The 24789-nt window shown below is 44.2% G+C and overlaps 1 protein-coding gene across 6 annotated transcripts in view; it reads left to right on the forward strand.

The window, feature by feature from the left end:
- MAP7 (microtubule associated protein 7) overlaps positions 1 to 24789 on the forward strand; it is a 297916-nt gene that overhangs the window by 233717 nt on the left and 39410 nt on the right. For all 6 annotated transcript variants that reach the window (XM_029596499.1, XM_029596495.1, XM_029596493.1 and 3 more), the window contains exons 9-10: positions 145 to 272; positions 17230 to 17498. In XM_029596499.1, the coding sequence (XP_029452359.1) occupies positions 145 to 272; positions 17230 to 17498 (397 nt within the window). The remainder of the gene's footprint in view (positions 1 to 144; positions 273 to 17229; positions 17499 to 24789) is intronic.

The raw sequence follows: 24789 nt of genomic DNA on the forward strand, positions 1-24789 counted from the left end.
AGAACATGCCTTACTAATAAGGGATCTTTAAGATCCCCTTGCACATATTTCATTTCTTTCTTACCTAAAATGACTATAATACATTTTTAATAATTCTTCCTTCTAAGCACAGTTCTTTTGTGATTTGTTATGCATGCCGTATAGATTGACAAGAAGGAAAAAGACAGAGAAAATGAGAGAGAACAAGCATTGTTGAACCCTTCATTCAATATAAAAAGGTCTCATTCTCCTTCCAACCCTAAAATCAGATCACCAGCTCCCTCTCCAGTTTGGTAAGTCAAGGGCATGTGTACAGTGCTTAGGGCTGGATTTACTAATACCGCCGGGCTCTTTGAATCCCGCGGTAACGGGGGGGCGGGGGGGCGAAGCGGAGGGTGGTCCTGCACTAGCCGGCAGCGATCGCACCTCCGCGGTGCGATTGCTGCCAGCGTCGTGCCGAATAACTACACCATAAAAGGTGTAGTTATTCAGCGCAAAACTGGCAGCGATAAAGGTGCTTACCTTTCACTGTCGGCGCAGTCTTTGTGGCGTCAGCCCCGGTGCTGCCCCAACTCCTCCACTTCCGGGGCTGATGCCACCCCAACTCCGCCCCCATCTTGGTATCGCACGCGATAAGGGACTTTTCGCGTGCGATCCGCTTGGAAAATGACCCTCTTAGTTTTGCTATAGCTTTGGGCAGGATTGAATGCCCTGTGTGGCTACAATTATTTTGTATACCATGTTTGCTTTCTTTTTTATTTAATAACAGTTGCATAATATACAGAAAGTAAAAGGAACAACTGTGTAACCATTATCTTCTGAAAGTTCCTATAATCTAATGTCGCTTTATATTCTAAGACTCTGCATTTTACATTTTTATTTAAAAATAGCCATGAAATATAGTGTGAAATACTTATTTAAAAAAAACATAGAGCCCTCAATCTTGAGACAAAGTGGCAGCTGGACGGGGTAGGCAAAACGTATTCTTTCATAGACTGTTCATTCCCATGTCTTTTTAATTTTGTCATTTCTGTAGTCAAGAAACTTTGCTATAAGTCTTTAAAAGCCTTAAGCTTAGATAACTGAACTTTCTGAGCAAGCAGTAGGGTAGCTACTTTGAATTTTAATTGGTTCTTGTTTGTGAAATGTGTCTGCCGGTCGATTATGTTACAGTAAGTCAGCTACTTTTAAACAGCCAAGCTAGGTTAGCTTGCCATTAAGCTGCACATGTGCACAGGCTTCTTGCATCTCTGTTGCATATCCAGAGGGGACAAATTACTGCTCTAGCTACCTGCAAAAGACACGCTTGAAACTGCAGCCCCAGTAATGCATTGTGGCTCCTTGGGAGCAAAGGTGTAAGGACTGCTTGTCAAAAGCTTACTTTGCTTTTGCCTGCTCAGTTTGAAATGACAAGGGGTGAGTAAGAGTGAGGATCCATGCTAGAGAGAGATAGCTATAGAAGGGATATATTTCCCGTGTCCCTGCTACAAAAATTTAATTTGTCTACCCTGTTTGTGTCACCAGCCACCACTGCTGAGAAATTAGTGTTTTTCTTATAGCAGAATTTGAAAGACTTAATATTTATTACTCTCGTCAACATTGTTGTTGCTTTACAGGATATACAACATATAATTGAAACATCATATGCACATAACATAATATGGTAAATCTTACAATATACAGAATTCATGAACTCCCTCCAGCTTATGTCTAACCCTCATTCACTCTGCTGTCTTAAACTGTCCCCAGTAAACATTATAAATCAATAGGCCATATTATCTCAGAGCAAAGTTCTTTCTAAAAATCTTGAAGTCTGTATTCTGCCGCTTTGTAGCTCAGCAAGTTAGCCAGATAAACTTATCTGGCTAACTTAGCCTATGAATTCAGTAGTGCTGCCACACTACTGACTATATACGACTATCTTAAAGTTCGCCAGATAACTTTAGCTGGCTAACTTTAGGTTAGGTCTGTGGGCCGACCAAAGTTAACCAGTTAACTTAAAACGACTAACTCAACTCCTCCCCATTACACCCATTTTTCTCCCATTACTTAGATGGATAAATACTTAGCCGGATAAATATTTATCCAGCTAAGTGGTGGCCACTGACTGCAGCTGAATATTTAAACTGCACCAGTTAGCCGGATAAGTTGGAATGTATCTGGCTAAACGGTGCTGAATATCAGCTTCCTTGTTTTTAGAACCTTTTCAAAATCCCAGAAATCTTGTAATAATATTCTCTGTGGACAGACAGGAACAAAGTTAAACAGACATTATCTGACAGAGCCATGTTGGAGCATTCTCTCTCTTAAACTCATAAACAAAACCTTTACTACCCATGTGCAGGAATTCCCATATGAGTCCTTCAGTCTTTTATTGTCCACTTCACAAATGGTCAGCATTAATCTCTCGCTGTATGTTGCTGCAAATTTTTGGTGTTTTGTGTCAAATTTGATTTTATTTTCTTAGTTTTCTCTCTTTTTAAATCCTCCTTCATTGTTAAAAGTCCCAAAAAATATTATAAGTAGATTAGCTTTTCTTTTAAATCTCTCATTATGTCCGAAAAGTATGGAAAATCACCATTTAGGTCCTGTACAAAATGTCAACAAAAATGGCAAGACAGGACCTTTACTATGTATAAGTTTTCTCCCATTTTATGTCTCTGAGAAAAATAATATATATGGCTGTATGCCTGAGGTAACTGAGTTTGGAACAGTGTGTGAACCATGTGGAAGAATGGAGGACCTGAACCTATAGGGAAATGAAGCTCAAGTATGAGCTTTCTTCTCCCTCAGATAAAAGCAAAAGTATCCTAAAAGGGCCAGAACATCACTGGTTATAGCTTAGAAAGGGTAAGGAGGAAGACTCCCAGTATCATGACTCATAAAGAATCGTTCTCCTTGAGCATTGGATCCAGTTATAAAGAAATGCAATGCCGAAAAAGAACAATGTCAGGAAATGGCACCATCAAGAAAGGAGTGTGCTGGGCAGAGCAGGGTCAGGGGATAGCTGGAGGGTTTCCTGCTTGCCTCCTGTGTGGCTCGGCGCTGGCACAGTGTGATAGGCCTGATAACTCCACCAAGGCTCCTAGATGTGTGCTTGGCAGGTGGGTGCTCGGGGTGCAGTGTGTAGACATGCTGGGGTGTGTGTGGTGGCCGCTCTCCAATGAGCATTGTTTTGTGGGAGGCAGGAGCAGGCCAGTTGTAGGCCATCCCCTCCCCCCCCCCCCCCCCCAAGATTGGGCCTACCGGCGTCGCACAGACCAGATTTGGGCCAAGCTGATGTGGGACCGCTCCCATGTTGTGTGCATGCCAAGACTAGGTTAATCAAAAAGGGGATTATTTTCTTCTTACTTTTAGGCCTGCTGCCCAGTTGCAGGCTTCTCTTTGATCCTTCTGAGAACAAGATCAGGTGAGGGGCAGGGCCCTAAGGTCGCTGCTAGGACGCACTCCAAGAAAGTCAGTCCCTGGAAGTGTGCCTGTGAGCACTCAGATCCTTCAGGTGCAGGCCTATGACAGGGATCGGGGCAACAATGCTCTCATCCATTATAGCATCGTCAGAGGTAACATCAAAGGCCAATTCTACATCACTCTTTCACTGATAACACTCTTTCACTGACAACATTGATGTTATTATCAACCAGCTGGATTACGAGATAATCATCAAACTGTATGGTTTGTTGTTGCAAATAGGATACAAAGAAGTTACATGAACTGGTTCAGTTCATATCTAAATAATAGGTTCTTTCAAGTTCAGATCAACAACGTATTATCAGAAAAAATCAATCTCAAAACAGGAGTTCCGCAGGGATCAGCCCTGTCTGCAATCCCCTTTAACATATACATGCTGCCTTTATGCCATCTGCTAGCAGGACTAGGAATCATACATTACATTTATGTAGACTATATTCAACTAATTCTACCAATCGAGGACACATTAGAGAAAATGTTAAACCTAGCTAACATGTACCTAGACATAATAAAACAACTGCTAAACCAAATGGAACTTGTGATTAACATTGAAAAAACAGAATTTCTACACTTAGAACGGAAAAATATTGAAATCATTCAAACTCCAATAATACTCAAAAACAACCAGAAAATAGAACTAGCTGAAAAAGTACGGAACCTTGGATTAATAATGGACATAGAAATCAATCTAAAACAACACATATCGCTAAAAGTAAAAGAAGGCTATGCAAAACTCATGATCCTCAGAAGGCTAAAACAACTACTAACACCAGATCATTTCAGAATAGTACTTCAAGCACTAGTCTTTTCCAGCACTGACTACTGCAATGCACTTTTACTAGGACTCCCAAATACAACATTAAGACCATTTCAAATACTTCAAAACACAGCAGCGAGAATACTAACTGGAAAAAGAAAGAGGGACCATATAACTGAAACTCTAGCGGAATTACATTGGCTACCCATAGAACACAGAATAAAATACAAAGTTTTATGTACCATACATAAACTAATACATGATGAAAAAGCAGACTGGCTAAACACAGCATTATAAGTACACGTCCCACACAGAAACCTTCGATCAGCAAATAAAGCACTCTTAACCATTCCTTCAGTAAAGATAGCGAGATTAACCCAAGTGAGAGAAAGAGCCTTATCTGTAGCAGGCCCCACACTTTGGAACACAATGCCTCTAGAGATCAGATTACAAAGAGATCTTAAAACCTTTAAGAAAAGTTTAAAAACATGGCTTTTTAAACAAGCATTTTATAAAGAGAATGGGGAATAGAAAATATTCAGGAATAGGCAGAAGAGCACCAGCGCACAGCACTATTCTAAGAATGTGCATTATAATAGTCTATGAACTCTATATCACAATAAACATAATTGTAAACACTGAATATGAATTTTACCTGTGAACAGTACCTTACAGGTACACCTGGTCATGACCTACTTCACTAAACAATTGATTGTCTTTAACGATATATTGTAACTGAACCTTTTGAGGCACCTGTTAGAATGTACTGTAGTACACATTGATCTACATTAATTTATGTGCCTGCATGTAAACCGTTGCAATGGTATATAACTTAGCGACAGTATAGAAAAAAAGATTTTAAATAAAAATAAACATGAAGATCAGAGTTTTGAATTTCAAAAATAGGATTTTGTCGAAATGGGGACGTATCTCAAAGTAGAACAAGAAGACTGGGAGAAAATGAGAGAGCTGGAACGACAGTGGGCCAAACTAAAAGGAGCGATTACAAAAGTAACAAATCTATAACTTAGAAAAGTAAACAAAAGCAAGAGAAATAAGAAACTGATCTGGTTTTCAAAAGAGGTGGCTGATAAATGAAAGCAAAAGAACAGTGTTCAAGAACTATAAAGGATCCCAAAAAGAGGAACACAGTGAATAATATGTGGTGAAACGGAGGGAGACAAAGAAAGAAATCAAGAAAGCAAAAAGTCAGGCGGAAGAAAGGATTGCCAGTCAGGTAAAGTGGGGTGACAAAACATTTTTCAGATACATCAGAGAAAGGTCCAAAGTGGTATAGTGAAATTGAAAGATGACAGTGATCGATGTGAGGAGAGAGACAAAGAAATGGCTGAAATATTAAACAAATACTTCAGTTCAGTGTTCCCTAAAGAAGACCCTGGAGAAGCACCGCCGCTAGTTGACAAGACTGTGGATGGGAGTGGAGTAGACGAAACTCCGTTTATAGAAGAGAATGTGTGGGAAGAGCTAAGAAAACTGAAAGTGGACAAGGTTCATAGGGTTGGATGAGGGAGCTCAGGGATGTTCTGGCGGGTTTGCTGAAGGACCTATTCAGTAAATCTCTGGAAACGGAAGTGGTGCCACAAGATTTGAGAAGAGAGATGGTGGTCCTGCTTCACAAGAGTGGAAGCAGAGAGGAGGCTGGAAACTACAGGCCAGTTAGCCTCACCTCGATAATGAGAAAATTAATGGAGACTCTGCCGAAGGAAAGGATAGTGAACTATCTACAGTCAGGAAGATTGATGGACCCCAGGCAGCATGGATTCACCAGGGGAAGGTCTTGTCAGACAAATCTGATTGATTTTTTTGATTGGGTGACTTAGAAATTGGATCAAGGAAGAGCAATCAATGTGATATACTTGGATTTCAGCAAAGCTTTTAATAAGGGCCTGCATGGGAGGCTTGTGAATAAAATGAGAAGTTTGGGAGTGAACGCCAAGGTGGTGGCATGGATTACAAACTGGTTGACTGATAGAAGACATACTCTGAAGAGAGAATGGTGTTAAGTGGAGTGCCACAAGGATCGGTGTTGGGACTGGAGCTGTTTAATTTCTTTGTGAGCGACATTGTGGAAGGGATAGAAGGTAAAGTTTGTCTATTTGCAGATGATACTAAGATCTGCAACAGAGTGGACATGCCAGAAGGAGTAGAGCAGGGGTCGGGAACCCATGGCTCGCGAGCCAGATATGGCTCTTTTGAGGGCTGCATCTGGCTCGCAGACAGTCGCCACACTTTCCCGCTGACCCAGCTGCTCCCCGGTCCTCCTCCGCCCGGGCTTAAAATGCTGTCAGCCCGGGCGGAACGCGGCAGGACAGCTGGAGTCAGCGGCACCGGCGTGCTCTCTTCGCCCCCCCCCCCTCGCGGCCCGGAAGAGGAAGTGAAGAGTATCGGGTGCCTGCGCGGCAAGAAGAGGCCACGCTAGTGCGCTCGGCATCGGCCCGAAGAAAAGAAGACTGCAGCGCAGCTCGGAGGAAAATGAAGAGGTTCAACCGCGGCCGATGGGACTCCGCCTCCGCGAGGGCTGAAAATGAAGAGGTAGCGTTGGGAGGAGGCTGCTGCTGCCGCGAGTTCCCGGGGTGGGGGTGAGAGAGAGAGTGAATGTCTCTCCCCCACCCCGGGAACTCGCGGCAGCAGCAGCAGCCTCCTCCCAACGCTACCTCTTCATTTTCAGCCCTCGCGGAGGCGGAGTCCCATCGGCCGCGGTTGAACCTCTTCATTTTCCTCCGAGCCGCGCTGCAGTCTTCTTTTCTTCGGGCCGATGCCGAGCGCACTAGCGTGGCCTCTTCTTGCCGCGCAGGCACCCGATACTCTTCACTTCCTCTTCCGGGCCGAGGGGGGGGACACCTGTGTGTGTGTGTGTGTGTGTGTGTGTGTGTGTGTGCGTGTGTTTGTGAGAGTGAGAGATTGCATGTTTGTGAATGATTGAGAGCCTGTACATGTGAAAGAGAATATGTCTGTGATTGAGAGCCTGCCTGTGAGAGAGAGAGCATGAATGTAAGTTTACCATTGGGAACCTGTATGTGTAAGTTTGTGATTGAAAACCTGTTTGTGTGAAAGAGTATGTGTGTATGATTGAGATCCTTTGTGTGTGAGAGAAATCATGTGTATGTATGATTAAGAGCCTGTGTGTATAAGTAAGAGAGAGATCATGTGTGTCTGTGTGTGATTGAGAGCTGGTTTAGGTGAGGGAGCTTGTGAGTATATGATTGAGAGCCTGTGTTTAAATGAGAGAGAGAGACCATGTGTGTCTGTGTGTGATTGAGAGCTGATTTAGGTGAGGGAGCATGTGAGTATGTGATTGAGAGCCTGTGTGTAAATGAGAGAAAGAGAGGACATGTTTGTAAGCATGTGAATGAGAGTCTGTGTGTGAGAGAAAAAGACAGCATGTATTTATGTGATTGAAAGCCTGTGTGTGTGTGTAAGCGTGAAAAGATAGACAGCATGTGTGTAAATGTGTAATTAAGAGCCTATATAAGTGAGAGAGAAAAAACATGTGTATATGTGAGTACTGAGAGCATGTGTGTATAGGTGTGTCATTGAGAGCCAGTGTGAGAGAGAGCGCTGGTATGTGACTGAGAGAGGAGAAAGTTTCAAGCAAACCACCCCACCTCCTGCTAATTCAGAACAATCTCAGGACACCTGGATATCAAACATTCCCAGGTATGCAGAGCAAAAAAATTTTTGTATCCTTATTATTTTTCATTACTGGGTCTTTGTGTCTGCTATTTTGCAATATTTTGTTGGTATCTGGAAATGTTTTATATGTGTTTTTAATTATTGGATATTCCACTCATTAGCTGTTTCGAAATATGTTCTTTTTGTTAGTACAGTTTTACTGCTGATGATTTTATATTTCTTGATTTGTTTTATAAGGATGGGTGATGTTTCTTTTTTCCTTTGTTACACTGCATACAGAGACTCTGGCTTGTTGTGGTTTCCAGTTCAGTTTTTGTCTGCATGCTTCTTGTTATGCGTTTTGGTCTCTTTATTCTATGTTAGGTGAGGGACAGCACGTGATTCAGGTGAGGTTTTCTGCTGGCGTGTAGTTTCTGTGTAGGACTCTATATCAGCCTGACTTGGTCCGTTTTCCTAATAGGAGATGTATTGGTGTCTTAAGGCCTGGTGTAATATTTTCAGAGACTTATTGTACTTTTAAAAGTGTGATCTTACATAAAATGCACACATTTACTTATATTTAGTTTTAAACATATTGTATGGCTCTCATGGAATTACATTTTAAAATATGTGGCGTTTATGGCTCTCTCAGCCAAAAAGGTTCCTGACCCCTGGAGTAGAGAGAATGAGATGTTATTTAAGGAAGCTGGAAGAAGTGGTCAAAGATATGGCAGCTGGGATTCAGTGCCAAGAAGTGCAGAGTCATGCATCTGGGGTGTGGTAATCCAAAAGAGCTGTATGTGATGGGGGGAGGGGAAGGGCAATTGTGCATGGAGCAAGAGGGGGGGACTTTGGGGTGATAGTATCTAGAGATCTGAAGACGGCAAAGCAATGTGACTAGCTAAAGCCAGAAGAATGCTGGGATGCATAGAGAGGAGAATAACCAGTAAGAAAAAAGAGGTGATAATCCCCTTGTACAGGTTCTTGGTGAGGCCTCACCTGGAGTATTGTGTTCAGTTCTGGCGACCGTATCTCAAAAGAAAGAGAGACAGGATGGAGGCGGTCCAGAGAAAGGCAACAAAAATGGTGGGGGGGGGGGGGGGGTGTCTCCATCAATTGACTTATGAAGAAAGGTTGAAGGACCTAAATATGTATACCCTGGAGGAGAGGAGGTGCAGGGGAAAGATGATACAGACCTTCAGATACATGAAAGATTTTAATGATGCACAATCGACAAACCTTTTCCATTGGAAATAAATCAATAGAACTAGGAGTCACATAATGAAACACCAGGGAGGACAACTCATAACCAACGACTGGAAATATTTCTTCACTGAGAGGGTGGTGGATGCCTGGAATGCCCTTCTGTAGGAGGTGGTTACGACAAAAATGTTCAAAGATTTCAAAGGGGCATGGGATGAACACTGTGGATCCTTAAAGGCTAGAGGATGGAAATGAAGAAAAGAGTGCATGGGGGTAAGTTGCTGGTGTGGCAGTTACTACCATAAACCTATAAGCCTTCATACTGTTGATGCAACTCCATTATTGCTCTCTGCTTTAACAGTAGGGGGAAAAGAGGAATTAGATTCAGAGTGCAACCAACCAAGGACATTGAATTTTATGTTCTGGGTAAACAAGTAACTTGTTGATGCAGCTGTTACTACCCTTGACCAATAAGCCTGATACTTTTGATGCAACTCCAACATTGCTCTCTGCTTCAACGACAAGAGGTAACAGGGAATTGGACTCAGATAGCAACCAACAAGAGCCCTGACTTTGACGGTTTGGGAAACTATGTATAGGGGTGACCTGTATGGCACAGCAGATGCTACCATAGGCTTCCTGGGTGGACTGAATGGACTGTTTGGTCCTTTTCTGCTGTCATATTCTATGTTTCTATGAATACACCTTGGGGATTAAGGCCCAAGATGGAGGGGTGGCCCCCTGCTTATCTACAGTACTGGTGCATGCTGGTGTAGGTGGGGGACATAAATGACAATTCCCCCATTTTTGTGAGCACACCCTTCCAGGCCACAGTCCTTGACAATGTGCCTGTAGGTATTCTGTTATCCATATCCAGGCTAAGGATACCAATGCTGGGGGCAATATAGACTATCGGTTGGTTGACCACTTAACTGCCCTTTCCAGCTCAGTAACAACACAGGCTGGATTACAGTGTCTCAAGAGCAGAACTGGAACACTATAGCCATAGTGTGGATGCCAGAGACCATGGTCTGCCTGTCATGAGGTATTCTGCCAGCATGGCCATCACTGTGTAGATGTGAATGGCACCAATCGTGCCTTCACTGAGAGGGTATATCACCTGCATATGAAGAGGATACAGCAGTGGGTAGCAGGGTGCTGACCCCCACTGCTGTAGACAGGGATGTGAACAGTGTAATTACCTTCCAGATCATCAGTGGTATCATCCAGAATCGCTTTGCCATCACCAGCTAGAGTGGTGAACCCACTCTGACACTGGCCAGTCTTTCAGAGCTCTCACTACACAGTGAATGTAAGTGAAGACAAGCCAGTTGGCACATCAGTGCCACTGATGAGGATGTGGGAGAGAATGCCAGGATCACTTATATTATGGATGGCAACAGTCCACAGTTCCCATATTGATACAGACACAGGCACCATCACCACTCTCTTAGAATGGGACCAGGCCTCATACACCCTGGCTGTGACAGCCAGGAATAATGGTATCCCTCAAAATCAGACCACTTCTATGGAGATTTTGATCCTTGACAACAATGACAATTTTCCACAGTTTCTGTGAGATGGCTACCAGGGCTCAATGTTTGAGGATTTGCCCCCTTCCACTATTGCGCTCGGGACCTTGGCCTCAACGGAACAGTAGTGTACAAATCCCAGGGTAGGGATGATGGAGATGCAGGTTTCTACATTGAGCCCACCTCAGGCATCATCAGAGCTTTTCGCAGGTTGGACTGTGAGAATGTACCGGTGTACATCCTTGGAGCCTATGCAATGGATGGAAGCAGCCCGGTCCTGACGGCTCTGGTAGATGTTCATATCGCTGTCCTGGACATCGACAGCCCATCTGTCTTTGAGAGGGACAAGCTGGACATCTATGTGAAGGATAACAGCCCTGTTGGTTCCATTGTGGCTAGAATTGCAGCCACTGACCCCAATGAAGGGACTAATACTCAGATCATGTACCAAATTGTTGTAGACAGTAGCCCTTAAACATTCAACTGGATCTGTTGGATGGTGACCTGACAGCATTGGTAGACTTGGACTGAAACTGGGACAGAGTATGTGATTGTAGTGCATGCCACATCTGCCCCCCTGGTAAGTATGGCCACTGTTATGTTTTTGTAAGGATGTGAACCCTGGGCCGAGATGAGGTGTCTCCGCCCACAGGGAGGAGCCCTGTGAGCCTCACCATCAGTAAGTGCGGTCTCAGCAACATTGGACACAGCTGTATGGTAGAGATTTTATTATGAAGGAAAGAAAGCAAAGCCTGCAGAGCGGGAGATGCAAATAAATAAAGTTCTGAGCAGTGGGGTATACCACTGATGTGAAGATCCGGTAATGGCCTGCAGAGTAGGGTATGCCAGGAAGTCACTTCAGACGAGTAGAGATTACCTCAGAAGTGTAGATCTGGTTGTGGCCCACAGAGCGGGGTCCGCCAGGAAGTCCCTTCAGACAAGTAGAGATTACCTCAGAGTGCAGTTCCGGTAGTGGTACACAGAACGGGGTACGCCGAGGTTGTCTGTACTGAAGATGATGATGATGATGATGAGACAGTCTGAGATGCAGGAACCCGGAAGTGGATCTTGTAGCTGGTGCAGCAATACCCTGCAGCACAGGGTATATTGGAACCACTTCTGCTGAAGAGGAAACGGTAGTGGCCTGAGGCATGGGGTACACCTCAGAGAAGCTTCAGTAAAGATAGTATCGTTGAAGTCTGTAGTAAAATACTCACAAGTGGGTACTTCCAGGAGAGTGTCCTGGGAAGCAGGTCAGGTGGTAGTCCAAGGAAGGAAGGCCCTCCGAGGAGCAGATAGCCAGGAACGCGGAAGGGCCCCCGAGGAGTGGGTACCAAGAGCGTCCACGAGAGGAATCTGGAACAGGAAGTACAAGAATGGACAGGATTCAACAGCGAGGGAACTCCTTGCTAACTCATTGAAGCGAGCCGGCCAGCTTAAGTACAGCAGCAAGTTGACGTCATCAGGAGGGACGCCCCCGAGATTCTCGCCATGACGTGTACTAAGGAGGCCCTTGTGCGCATGCTCCTTAGGTGATTCCAGAGACAAGATGGTGGTTGGCAGCGCCTATGCCGTCCCGGGGACCCTGGGGTGGTTGACGGAGGCCGCCATTCTTCCTAGGATTGATGGAGCAGAGAAAAAGGAGGTGAGCATGAGTGGTCGCAGCTGTCTGCAACCGATGGGCGTAACAGCCACCCTCCACATCCCCCTACTTGACAGGAATGGCAATGATCCTGTACTGCAATAAATCAAAATTTCCCACCCAGATGTGTCTGATGCTCTTCTCTACTCCTTTGCTCAGGGGAATGAGTTGAATCTCCTTTTATTGGATTCTGCCACAGGGGAATTGAAGCTGGGCCAAGATCTGAACAGAACAGACCCTTGGAAGCACATATGAAGGCATCAGTTTCAGTGATCCCTGTACAGGAAGCTGGCGCCACATGCTGATCAGCTGGCCACCATGGGAGGCAATAGAATGGACCAGAAAAGGTGCTGGTAAGAAAGAGAGGGGCCTTGGGGCCAGCTCTCGGTGCTTGGGCCATGTGCGCTAATGTCAGGCCCGGGGATTGAGCCTTGACTGATCGACTGCCGGACATGTATGTGAGGGGTTCTGGAGGGGCCTGCTGCTTGGCAACCTGTCTAGGTCCCCTCTGGTGAAGGTGGTAACGACGCATGTAGAAGGGCTCATGGGGAGCGAGAGCCTCAATCCCACTTGGGCGGGGAGAATCTGATAAATCCTGCTTGGGCGGCGTGGGTGGGCGGAGTGGGAACCCAGAGCAGCTATGATCCTTTGGAATCAGACAGCACATGTGTTGCTGCGAGGATCATTCGCTCCATCTACATGGAATGCTTCCATTCGCAAGTTCAGCAGAGTGAAGGCATTCCTCATTGCGACTGGCTGGTTCGTTTGCACCTGGCTGCTCTGGCATTCTTCTCGAAGCTGGAAACGGGCTGCTCAGAGCAGTATTTCGCTATCAAGGGCATGCCAGGGAGTTCATACCTCGGCACAACACGTGGAGACCACTGACCCATGACCTCCTGTTACTGCTTTGGCATGTGCCTGTGGTAGCAGCAGATGAGTTCAAAACTACGCTTTTTCGGGTTGCCTTCATGCTTGCATTCTGTGGAGCCTTGTGCGGTAGCAAGTTGACAGCGCCATCACGGAACGCATCACAGCCATGGGGCCTTTAGCGGGAGGACGTCAGCATCTCAAATGGCATGCTGTGCCTAAGATTAAGACAGTCCAAGATTGATCAAGGGGCATGTAGTCTTGGCATCACTTTGACAGCAGACAAAGGTCCAGTAACATGTCTGGTTGCGGCTGTGACTCTAGGTTTATCCGTATGCCCAAAGGGGGTGGCTGGTTTTTACTTCATGGGGATGAATCCTCATTAAGTAGATACCAGTGTTTGGCAGTCACCAAGAGAACTGTGGCAAAAGCCAGGCTTCAGAGTGGAAGTTTCGGCACTCAGTCATTCTGCATTGGAGCCGCTTCTAGTAATGCCACTGCCGGTCTCTCGCAGCATATGGGTCAGTGGTGGTCCGAAGCTTTTGTGTCATGCATTGGGCTAGATGATGACTTCTCTGCACTCATGCTGAGTCGGACGCATACCAAGACTTAAGTTCTTCCTTCACTTGCAGCTGCCATCCATCTTCGTGCTGTGTGGATTGTTGGCTACAGCGCTGGCCTCTTGCTGCTGAACACGATCAGGGACGATTTGAGCCGCATTGTCTCATCATGGCCATCTTCAAAAATCTGATGGTCCGAAATTATACCCCGGCGGAAAATGTTGGGCATTGGATGATGGGGAAGATACTGCACCAAATTCAATTGCCAGATAGCCAAGGCCATTCAATGTGTGGGCGGATATCATCTGAGGCATGCATGGGTGGACGCGCATGGTGCAGAACTGTATGCTCTGGACGGAGTGCATTTGTAAAATATAGGAAATGATTTGTTTCTGCAAGCTTTGCAGAGGTTATTCACTGATTTAATGTAGGAGCCTTAGCCATTTGGTATGGGGGGAGCCTGTCCTCTCGTGGTGGAAGGTACATGACGGGATCCCTGTGGCGGCAGCAAACGAGTCCTGGAATGACTATTGTAACGCTGGAGGCTGTAAGCGAAGCAGGGAGGTGCCAATAAGGAAGAGAGGGGCCTTGGGGCCACCACTCGGAGATTGGCCACGGATGATGTATGTCAGGCCTGGGGATTGGGCCTTGACGAATCTATGGCCAGGCACGTTTGAGAGGGGCTCTGGCAGGGCCTGCTGCGTAGTTGCCTGCCCAGACTCCTCTGGTAACTGTGGTCAGACGCCGGTCTGGGGGCTCGCAGGGAGCGAGACCACCCCCTCCCGTTTCCGCTTGGGTGGAATGAAATGGAAATATCGGCACCAACCCTATGGTTGAGAATAGGCAGTGGCAGCAAGACTCGGCACCTAAATTAGACTCCCTTGTTAGGGTACTCTAGTAAACGGCTGCGGCCATTTGCATCCCAGTGATGTCTCATGTGTTCCTTGTGTGTGTGTGTAATGTTGGCTGTCCGGCCCTGATGGGCAGGGGCAGGATAGAACCACAGGTGTCCGGGCTGCCCGGTTAAAGGGAACGCCCCAGCATAGATGTGCGGGCGCCGCAAATATCTGGGTGCCCACTGCATCCAGGTGGGTGCTGCCACCACCATGCCAGGCTTGCCGGAGATGCGAAGAGGGAGGGGGGTCCCTTCTCTCCCCCCCTCCGCAGCAGACATAATTGCACTTGCAGCATCCAACCGGCGCCACACGCGGGAGCTCCTCTGCGAGATGCTAAGGTGCTACTGGTGATGTCTCTCCCCCTCCCCCTCCTCCCGGTTGGTCCAGCATTGGGCGCAGTAACGTCATCGGGACGTGCTCTGATGCTGGACCACATGATTGACCCAGGGGAGCGATGTGATGACATCGCAGAGGGGTTGGGACAGGTGGGAAGCTTTAAACATGCCAGCTCCCCTTTGTTCGTTCTTTTCATCCTTGGCCCCCTGGCACAGCGTGATGCGATTCCCCACCCAACCCTCCCTCTTGTTAGCCAGAACAAATTGTTCGTTAAAAAATTATTGTTGTTCATTGTTAATCTGTCGCAGCAGTGGCGACCGAGTCCTGGAAAGACTATTGTAATGCTGGAGGCTGTAAATGAAGCAGGGAGATACTGTAAGGAAGAGAGGAGCCTTGAGGCCACCATGCGACAATTGGCCACAGATGATGTATGTCAGGCCCTGGAACTGAACCTTGATGAATCGACCGCCAGGCATGTTTGAGAGGACCTGCAGGGCCTGCTGCGAGGCGGCATGCCCGGACTCCTCCAGTAATGGTCCCGACTCCAGTCTGGAGGCTTGCAAGGAGCGAGACCACCCCCTCCTGTTTTCACTTGGGTGGAATGAAACAGGGTTATCAGCACCTACGCTGTGGTTGAGAACAGGCATGGCGGCAGGACTCAGTGCCTAAATTAGACTCCCCTGTTAAGGTACTCTTATAACTGGCCATGTGCATCCCAGTGATGTCTCACATGTTCCCTGTGTGTATGTAGTGTCTGGCCTGGATGGGCGGGGGTGGGATAGAATCACGGGTGTCCGGGCTGCCTGGTTATTGAGGCACATCAAGTAGGAGGGATTGCAGCAACAATGGTGCACCGTCAGTCAGCTTCAATTTAAGATATCTACAAGGCTGCTAAATGGTCATCAATACGCACATTTATTAAACTGGAAAAGGATTCCCATAAGGACAGTGCATTTGGCAAGGCATTTTTGAGAAATCTATTTAAATAAAAGCTTCAGCTATGCTCCACCACATTTCATGGGTTGCAAGATGTATAAAGAACAATCTAATTAAAATTGCAACCTTAGCTAGGTAGTCCCCACTCGTGTAGCTTACTTTTGTTCCTGTTTGTCCATCAAGAAAGTGAATATGCTTACCTATGGATGGTGTTCTCTGAGGACAACAGAACAAACAGCCACACGATCCCTCCTGCCTCCCTGCGAATTTGAAGCTAGCTTAATAATGAAGTGAAAATCTCTCATGACAAAAGTAGCATGGGAATTCCTGTGCATGCTTAAAGGTTTTGTGTATGAGCTTGAAAGAGCGAATGCTCCTACACAGTGCTGTCAGATGACATCACCTGCTTGTATGGCTTTTTGTTCTGCTGTTCACTGAAAACTCCATCTACAGGTAAGCATATTCACTTTCTGTTATGCAAAATATTCCACAAATCAGGAGCAAAAATAGAACAAATTTTCTCCCTGGTCCCAGTGGGATTTTGATTATAAAATGGTGAAAGAAATAGAAAATAATCCTCAGCTCATTAACTTTGAATATCCCTTATAATAGCTTTATTTTGTAAGATTATTTATTGTAAAGGTGCCTACGTTATTATCCACCTTAGGAGGGAGCAGGGCTATTGCGCAACTGATTAGGATTCCAAACAAGGGGAAGTGCGTCAGTATGCGAATACATGACCCTGAAAGAGAAGCAGGATGCTGAAAGCAAACCTTGCCTGGATCGCTATTTTGTGTAGACTCTACTAAATGTTTTGTGGAGTGTTCCATGCCTTAACAAGCAAGATGATATTGAGGACATGATGTTATGTTTAGATGACAATATTCTGGCTTCTTATTACTTGTGATAAAATTATTGATGAACAAGACTTCTGGATTTAGATGAGTCAGCTCAAAAGTAGCTATTGGGTCAAGTGATTAAAAGGAATTTGCAAAGTTTTACTATTCATTAAAACACACATAATGGCTGTTGTCAGCTGTGAGCTCATTGCCGTTGATCTCTGTAGATGCCCTGGCCTACAGCTCTTAACAAAAAATTATTATTGCTAGACAGTTTTCACAATGCTTGATTACACTAAAATACAACTGAACAGCATTGTAAAAAAAAAAAAAAATTGAAAATTATGCTGTAAATTATATTCTTATTTTTTAAATGTAGTTATGGAACAAAAATTGTTAAATTTATAAGCATCTTATAATGAGCAATTTGGTAGTTATTTTATAGGAAATTACCATATTTGTTTTACTGCTGCAGCATTCATAGGTATGTTCACATCTAACAGCAGCACTATGTCTCATCTCCCCAGTAAATTATTATCCTCACTGTTAATCTTATCTTCTTTGGCTTGCTGTTGTTATAGGCTTCCACAGAAAACTCCCGCTTTTTTTCCTGGCGCATCTAAACAGACACCATCGTCGCCCAGCTTCAACAAAGTTTTATCATCTTCTCAGCGTCCTCCCTCCCCTGGTAATGTTCGGCCAATCAAGAGAGAGACTCAGAGTGAGAAAGACCCAGAAAAAGAGCTTGAGAAAGCAAACGAAGAAAGCACAGAATGTAAAGCACCTTTACCAGCAACAGGAGAATCTGCAACTGAAGAAATGTTTTCAGGGCTACCAGAATCTGTTCAAGGTAGGAAGATTATCTTTAGAACAGTAGAATTAGTGTTTGTAATCCTATCCATCCTTCTCCTATGTAGAGAGTTGTAGATTTCTTATAAATTATAAATTATTTTACTTTCTCAGTTCTTTCTCTTATAAAATGTTTATATTTCTTAGCGTACAGACAGGTGAATCCAAAACCAATGGGTTATGTACCTCTACCAGCAGATGGAGACAGAAAAAAGCTGACATCACAGCATATATATACACCCCTGCAGTGACAGTCCGCCAGTATTCTCTGTCTCCAGCAGATGGTGAATGTATATCTCCTTATTGGGATTGCTTAAGTTTTAGAAGGAAAAAAGAAGAAGGAAATTTAATTTGCCCTGCTCTCTTACGGTGATACCTTATGGTCCCACCCTCAGCTGAGAATTCCTGAGGCGATTTCTGTGGTGATTTCCATGGTGATTTCCGTGGTCCCTCAGATGAGTGCCTTGGTCTGGTAGCTGGTTTTTCAACTGGCGTAGATTTAGCTGTAAAAGAAAAAAAAAAACAGCTGAAAGGCAAGCGGGTGCAGGAAGTCGAGCGTGGTGGTGAAGGTTTAAGACCTCTCTCCCTGCAGCCGGAGACTGACTTTGTACTCAGGACGAGCTGAGCTCAGATAAAGCGGTAATTTCAAAAAAAAAAAAAAAAAAAAAAGAAATGACGAAGAGAAGGGGAGTTGAGTAGGGATTCCTCCCCCCTCCTCCCAGTCTCCATGCTCGGGTGAGATCCAGTGGTCATTCCTGCCCCCAGTGGAGCTAAGGAGACAGCGGGTTGAGCAGCTCTTGTGGCTAAACCCCACTCCAAGGCTCGTCTGGTTCGCCATTTGGTAGGCTGCAGCGGCATTTTAATGCATTTTTTGTGCACCACAGACTTCCCTCCTCAGTCTCCGTCGGGTTGTGCTTGTATGCCCATTTGTGTGTTTGGTTGTGCACCTAGTTGGGCGCCTAGTTAGGAGCATATAAGCACCTACCAAGGCGCCAATTTGTACACGCACACACACTCCTTTTTTACACATGCACTTTTTTGCGTGCATTATCTGAGCATCCTGGGGAGCTCAGAATGGGCAATTATATAGGCCCAATGTTGTGCACCTTATCTAGACCGATGATGCCCATAGCAAAGAAACCTAAGTACCTTGCCCTATTTGTTGCTTGTCATATTCAGGCATCTCAATATGGCATTCCCTCGAATTTATGTTAACACTGTTTGGAGGCTCAGAGAGAAGTACCTCCTGATTTTACTAAAACTGGTGTGGGAATGGAAAAAGAGCTGCTAAAAGGGTCACCTGATTTTGGAGCTCCCCTAATTGGTTCATCAGTGGGAGAATGTAGTTCAGTGGGCACAGGACATTTGCCCCTTGGTTTTGGTATGAATCGTTCTGCCTTTTTCTTGGGTAGAATTTTTTCAAGGACTGCACTCCTTCCATTAGACAAGGTCCCTGGCGCCAGCAATCTTAACAAGTTAGGATGACAAGCGGTGAAATCCCGCATGCCTGATGCTGCGGGTAAGCGCCGGGGTATATCTGGAGCTAGCCTTCCCGATATAGACCCAGATGGCATGGATGATGAAACCGATCCTTCCTTTCTGGAAGAAGGGGAAATTTCTCCGGAACTGGAGCCATTTAGACCTATGTTGCGGTTCTTTCATAGCAATGAAGTTATTGGCTCTGATTTCCCAGACATTGAAGATGCTGGGAGTGCCTGGGGCTGAATCCATGTCTGAGCCAAAGAAATATCCCATTTTGATTTCATTGTGTAAAGCCTCATACGTCTTCCCTGTTATGGAGGCCATCCAAGAATTAATTGATCTTGAATTGGGTACCCCAGAATCTAATTTTAAAGGGGGATGAGTCTTGTGAAAGAACAACTGCGTTTCCCGAAAGTGGATGCACTTGTGGTGCTGTTACCAAGCAAACAACTATTCCCATAGGAGGGGAGAGTGGTCTTGAAGGATGCACATGATAGGAGAATTGAGGCTATCCTTAAGCAGGCCTTTGAAGCAATGGAAATGAATTTGCAAATAGCTTCCTGTTGTTCCCTGATGGCTCGCTCTTGTTTATTGCTCTCTCGGGAGATTGATGAATCTAATGTAAATTCCAGGGTAGTGATGGAACAGCAGCTGCCTTTTTGGCAGATGCGGGCTGCGATTTGGTCCACACTTCGGCCAAAGGGGTAGCTTTGGTAAATAATAGCGACTACACATCAGCTATAGCTGAGAAAATGGTTGTCAGATAAAACCTCGAAGTCTAACCTTATGAAGTTGCCCTTTAAGAGCTCACTCTTATTTGGGAGTGAGCTGGAGAAAATGACCAATAAGTTGGGTGAGTCCTCAGTTCATTGATTACCAGAGGATAAGAAACAGGTGCCACGATCCTTCAGCATGAGAGGTTGTACTAGGGGGTTCAGACGTTTTTGACCCTACAGATGAGTGGCTTTTCAGAGGACTCGACCTTTAGGTAGATCTCAGTCCTTTCATCCCAGTCGGAATTTGGGGCACAAGCTCAGGTAGTGGAGCACCCTAAGCCTCCCAATGAAGGTGTGCTGACCTACCTCCTGTATCAGGAGATAGGAGGTCGCCTTTCTTATGTTTATCGAAGGTGGGTCGAGTTCACAACAGACCAGTGGATGCTGGAAGTGATAAGGGATGGCTATGCGCTGGAGATTCGCAGCATTCTTCGGGACATGTTCATGATGTCTCCCTGCAACTCTCTACAGAAGAGACTCCTCAGCCTTTGAGCTGTGATTCCAGTCCCCATGTCTCAAGTAAATATGGACCGATATTCCATTTACTTCTTGGTGCCCAAGAAGGAATGCTTTTTTTTTTTTTTTGTCCCATCCTGGATCTCAAGAGTCAACCATCATTTACGTGTGACTCATTTTTACATGGAAACCTTCTGCTTAGAGATAATGGCAGTACAGTTGGGGAAGTTCCTGATGTCTCTGGATCTGTTCAAGGCATACATGCATATTCCTATCCGACTAGAACATCAACGATTTCTGCATTTCGCGGAAAAGTAAAAAATCATGGGATAGATGGCGATGTCCTTTCGTGGATTACAAACTGGTTAAAAGGCAGGAAAGAAAGAGTAGGATTAAATGGACAATTTTCTCAGTGGAGGGGGGTGGGCAGTGGAGTGCCTCGGATCTTTACTGGGTCCCGTGCATTTCAATATATTTATAAATGATCTGGAAAGGAATACGACGAGTGAGGTAATCAAATTTGCAGATGATAACAAAATTATTCAGAGTAGTTAAATCACAAGCGGATTGTGATAAATTGCAGGACCATCTTGTGAGACTGGAAAATTAGGCATCCAAATGGAAGATGAAATTTAATGTGGATAAGTGCAAGGTGATGCATATAGGGAAAAATAACCCATGCTATATTACACAATGTTAGGTTCCATATAAGGAGCTACCACCCAGGAAAGAGATCTAGGCGTCATAGTGGATAATATATTGAAATCGTTGGCTCAGTGTGCTGCAGCAGTCAAAAAAGCAAACAGAATGTTAGGAATTATTAGGAAGGGAATGGTGAATAAAACGGAAAATGTCATAATGCGTCTGTATTGCTCCATGGTGAGGCCGCACCTTGAATACTATGTACAGTTCTGGTCACCACATCTCAAAAAAGATATAGTTGTGATGGAGGAATGTACAGAGAAGGGCGACCAAAATGATAAAGGGGATGGAGCAGCTCCGCTATGAGGAAAGTCTGAAGAGGTTAGTGCTGTTCAGCCTGGAGAAGAGACGGCTGAGGGGGGATATGATAGAGGTGTTTAAAATCATGAGAGGTCTAGAACGGGTAGATGTGAATCGGTTATTTACTCTTTCGGATAGTAGAAAGACTAGGGGGCAGTCCATGAAGTTAGCATGTAGCACATTTAAACCTAATCAGAGAAAGTTCTTTTTCACTCAACGCACAATTAAACTTGGGAATTTGTTGCCAGGGGATGTGATTAGTGCAGTTAGTGTAACTGGGTTTAAAAAGATTTTGATAAGTTCTTAGAGGAGAAGTCCATTACCTGCTATTAATCAAGTCGACTTAGAAAAATAGCCATTGCTATTAGTAGCATCAGTAGCATGGGATAGACTTAGTTTTTGGGTACTTGCCAGGTTCTTTTGGCTTGGATTGGCCACTGTTAGAAACAGGATGCTGGGCTTGATGGACCCTTGGTCTGACCCAGTATGGCATGTTCTTATGAGCTGCAACATGGTCCTCCTTACACACCTTTTCTAGGCATTATCACCTGCATGTGCAGGCCTGGGAGGATGCAGCCTTCGCATATGTGGGTTTGACTGGACCACGGACAGCCTCCTGCCCTGTTTGGGAGTACCTTTGGTACATCCCACTGGTTTTGGATTCACCTAATAAAGGAGAAATTACTACTTACCTGATAATTTCCTTTTCCTAAGTACAGACAGGTGAATCCAACTTCCCACACTTGGCTGCTGAATGACTGTGCTGTGGTCCTCCTGTGTGGCTTTATGTTCCAGGGAGTACTGGTAAGTTTAAATCCAGTCCCTAGATTAGTGTTATTACACTCTTTGTCTGAACTCAGTGTTTTTGAGTTGGCTGAGTGCTATCTGTTAATAATCAAGTTTTGTTAGTTTGTCCACATTTGGCTTTTGCAGAGAATACTGGCAGGCTGATGTCACTTCAAGGGTATATATACTGTGATGTCAGTTTTGCTCCATCCCCATCTGCTGGTAGAGGTGAATAACACACTGGTTTTGGATTCACCTGTTTGTACTAAAGAAAAGGAAATTATCAGGTAAGTAGAAATTCCTCCATTTTGAAAACTGTTATTGTTTTATTGCTTCCATTGTTTATTTTGCTAATTAACTATGATTTTTGCGATTGGACATTTTTCCTTGTACAGCTGAAGTTAATTATCAGGAGGTCCATATTCAAAAGCATTTAGTCAGCTACCTCAGAATTTAGCCAGCTAAATGAATATTTGGGAATGTTTTCAGATAAATTCTAGTTAGCTAATGTTAGGGGGCTAAAAATTAGGTTGATAAATTAAGGGCATTCCCAGGGCATAATTGGGAGGAGTTGATAGTCGGCTAAGTTAACCAGCTAACTCAGATATTCAGAATTAGCCCGATGACTTATCCGGCTAAGTCTGGTTGGGCCAAAGAACTGTTCTAAAGTTAGCCGGCTGTATTCAGTTGTGTGGCTGCATTATTGAACACACCTCCTAAGTTAGCCAGTTAAGTTTTGTCTGACTATCTTTGCTATCTGGACTGTGCTGAATATGGATCTCATAGTCTGCTAAAACTGCAGCAAACTCATAGTAATGGAAATAAAGTCCCATATCTAGAGACAGACGTTGAAGAAGATGATTTAGATGTAGTGAATGTCACAGAGACTTGGTACATAGAAAACCATGAATGGGATATAGTTAAACAGGGCTACAATTTATTCAGGAAGGACAGGATAAGGAAGGAAGGGAAGAGGCGTGGCATTATGTATAACAAATAATATTAAAGCAACAGTATTTCAGGGCTTATGAAGTAAGGAGGTGGCACTGTGGGGTAATTTGGAAAGAGGGAATAGAACATCTGTTGGTGTAATATAAAGACAGAGGAGATGGATAAAGATTTAATGGAGGATATTTACAAAATTAATATGAAAGGGGAGGTGCTATTTTAGCGGATTTTAATCTGCCAGATGTTGATTGGAACAACTCAGCTGCAGTGTCTTCTAGAAACAAGGAGATCCTGGAGTCTCTGCATCGAGAATTGTTCTGTCAACTGGTAATGGATTGCCACATGGGAGAGGATGATACTGGACCTGGTACTAACCAACAGGGACAGTATCTCTGACGTTGTAGTTGATGATCTGGGATCCAGTGATCACCGGATCATGTGGCTCAGTATTAGAGAACAAGAGATGAAGGTTCATTCAAAGGCAATGGTCCTACATTCAGGAAAACTAATTTTGTTAAAATAGGGGAGTACCTAAAGATCGTCAGTTGGTTTGGAAATTTAGGGGAAGTAGAAGAGCAATGGGAAACCTAAAGGAAATATAAAGGTAACTAACTTTTTTTTTTTTTTAATTTTTTTTTTTTTATAATTTCAAATTTTCACAGCAAGCTATCACTTACTTACAGAAAAAGGTAAAGAATACAATATTTTCATCCAAATCCCAATTAACACAAAGAAACAGTCATATCTGACTTCCAACATTTACATATTGTATTTCACTAAGAAACTTAGGAATGGAGGCAGAAATTTAAAGGAAGAATTTTTTAGAAAAAAAAATGCATGTGACAAGCTTAACGTAGAAAAAAAGGTGTTATCTAATTTATGATCCAAAACTTGATGTTATGGCTATACATTGGAGAGACTAATTACTCTCCTTGCGTTTAAGAAAGATTTCAACTGTTCAGGATAATGGAAAGCATAAATATCTTTTGCAGATTTAACAATGCATTTGCATGGATATTTTAAAATATACAAAAAACCTAAAGCTAAAACTTGAGGTCTCAATGCAAGAAACTCACGTCTCCTGTTTTGAGTAACAGGAGCATAGTCTGGGAATACACATATTTGTGCCCCCCTAAACTGAAATTCGATATTCTTAAAGTAACGCTTCATAATCTCTGATAGATCTTTTTCAGATATAAAGGATACCATTAGGGTAGCTGTCTCATAATATTCCATTGCAGAATCTTCTAAGAACCTAGTCAAGTTCCCTTCATTTACATTCAGCTGCATACCATTTCTATTCTTGTTTAACACTGGAAGAAAATACAATTTATTTACTAGAGGGATTTCTCCCTCTTGAAATTTCAGAATTTCAACAAAATACTTTTTTAATGTAATAAATGGAAGCTCGCCAACCATTTTAGGAAAGTTTAAAAATCTTAGATTCAAATGTCTAGAAAAATTTTCCAGATGCTCCAATCTTTTTGATACCAAACTAATATCCTTTATAATCCTCATATTACACTCTTGGTTTTTCTTCATTTCTGCCTCGACTGCACCCAGCCTTGGCTTTATTTCTTCCAGCTGATTTTCACAAACTTCCAATTTTTGCTCTGCTATCTCCAAATTATCCTGGAAGTTGCTGATCGATTTCACCAACGCCGCCATTGTATCCCATATTGTCTCTAAAGTTATTGTATCCGGCTTAACAGGCATTTGAAAAAGGGGTCTTGAAATCAACTCACCCATTTTCAACACCAGCGATATTCCATCCAGTTGACTTTCTCCCCTAATTATCGTCGAAGTCTCTCCTCTCAGTGACTCGGTAACCCCCTCCCAAAT

Source organism: Rhinatrema bivittatum, chromosome 3 (assembly GCF_901001135.1).
Source record: "Rhinatrema bivittatum chromosome 3, aRhiBiv1.1, whole genome shotgun sequence".
In the NCBI taxonomy this organism is placed as follows: Eukaryota; Metazoa; Chordata; class Amphibia; order Gymnophiona; family Rhinatrematidae; genus Rhinatrema; species Rhinatrema bivittatum.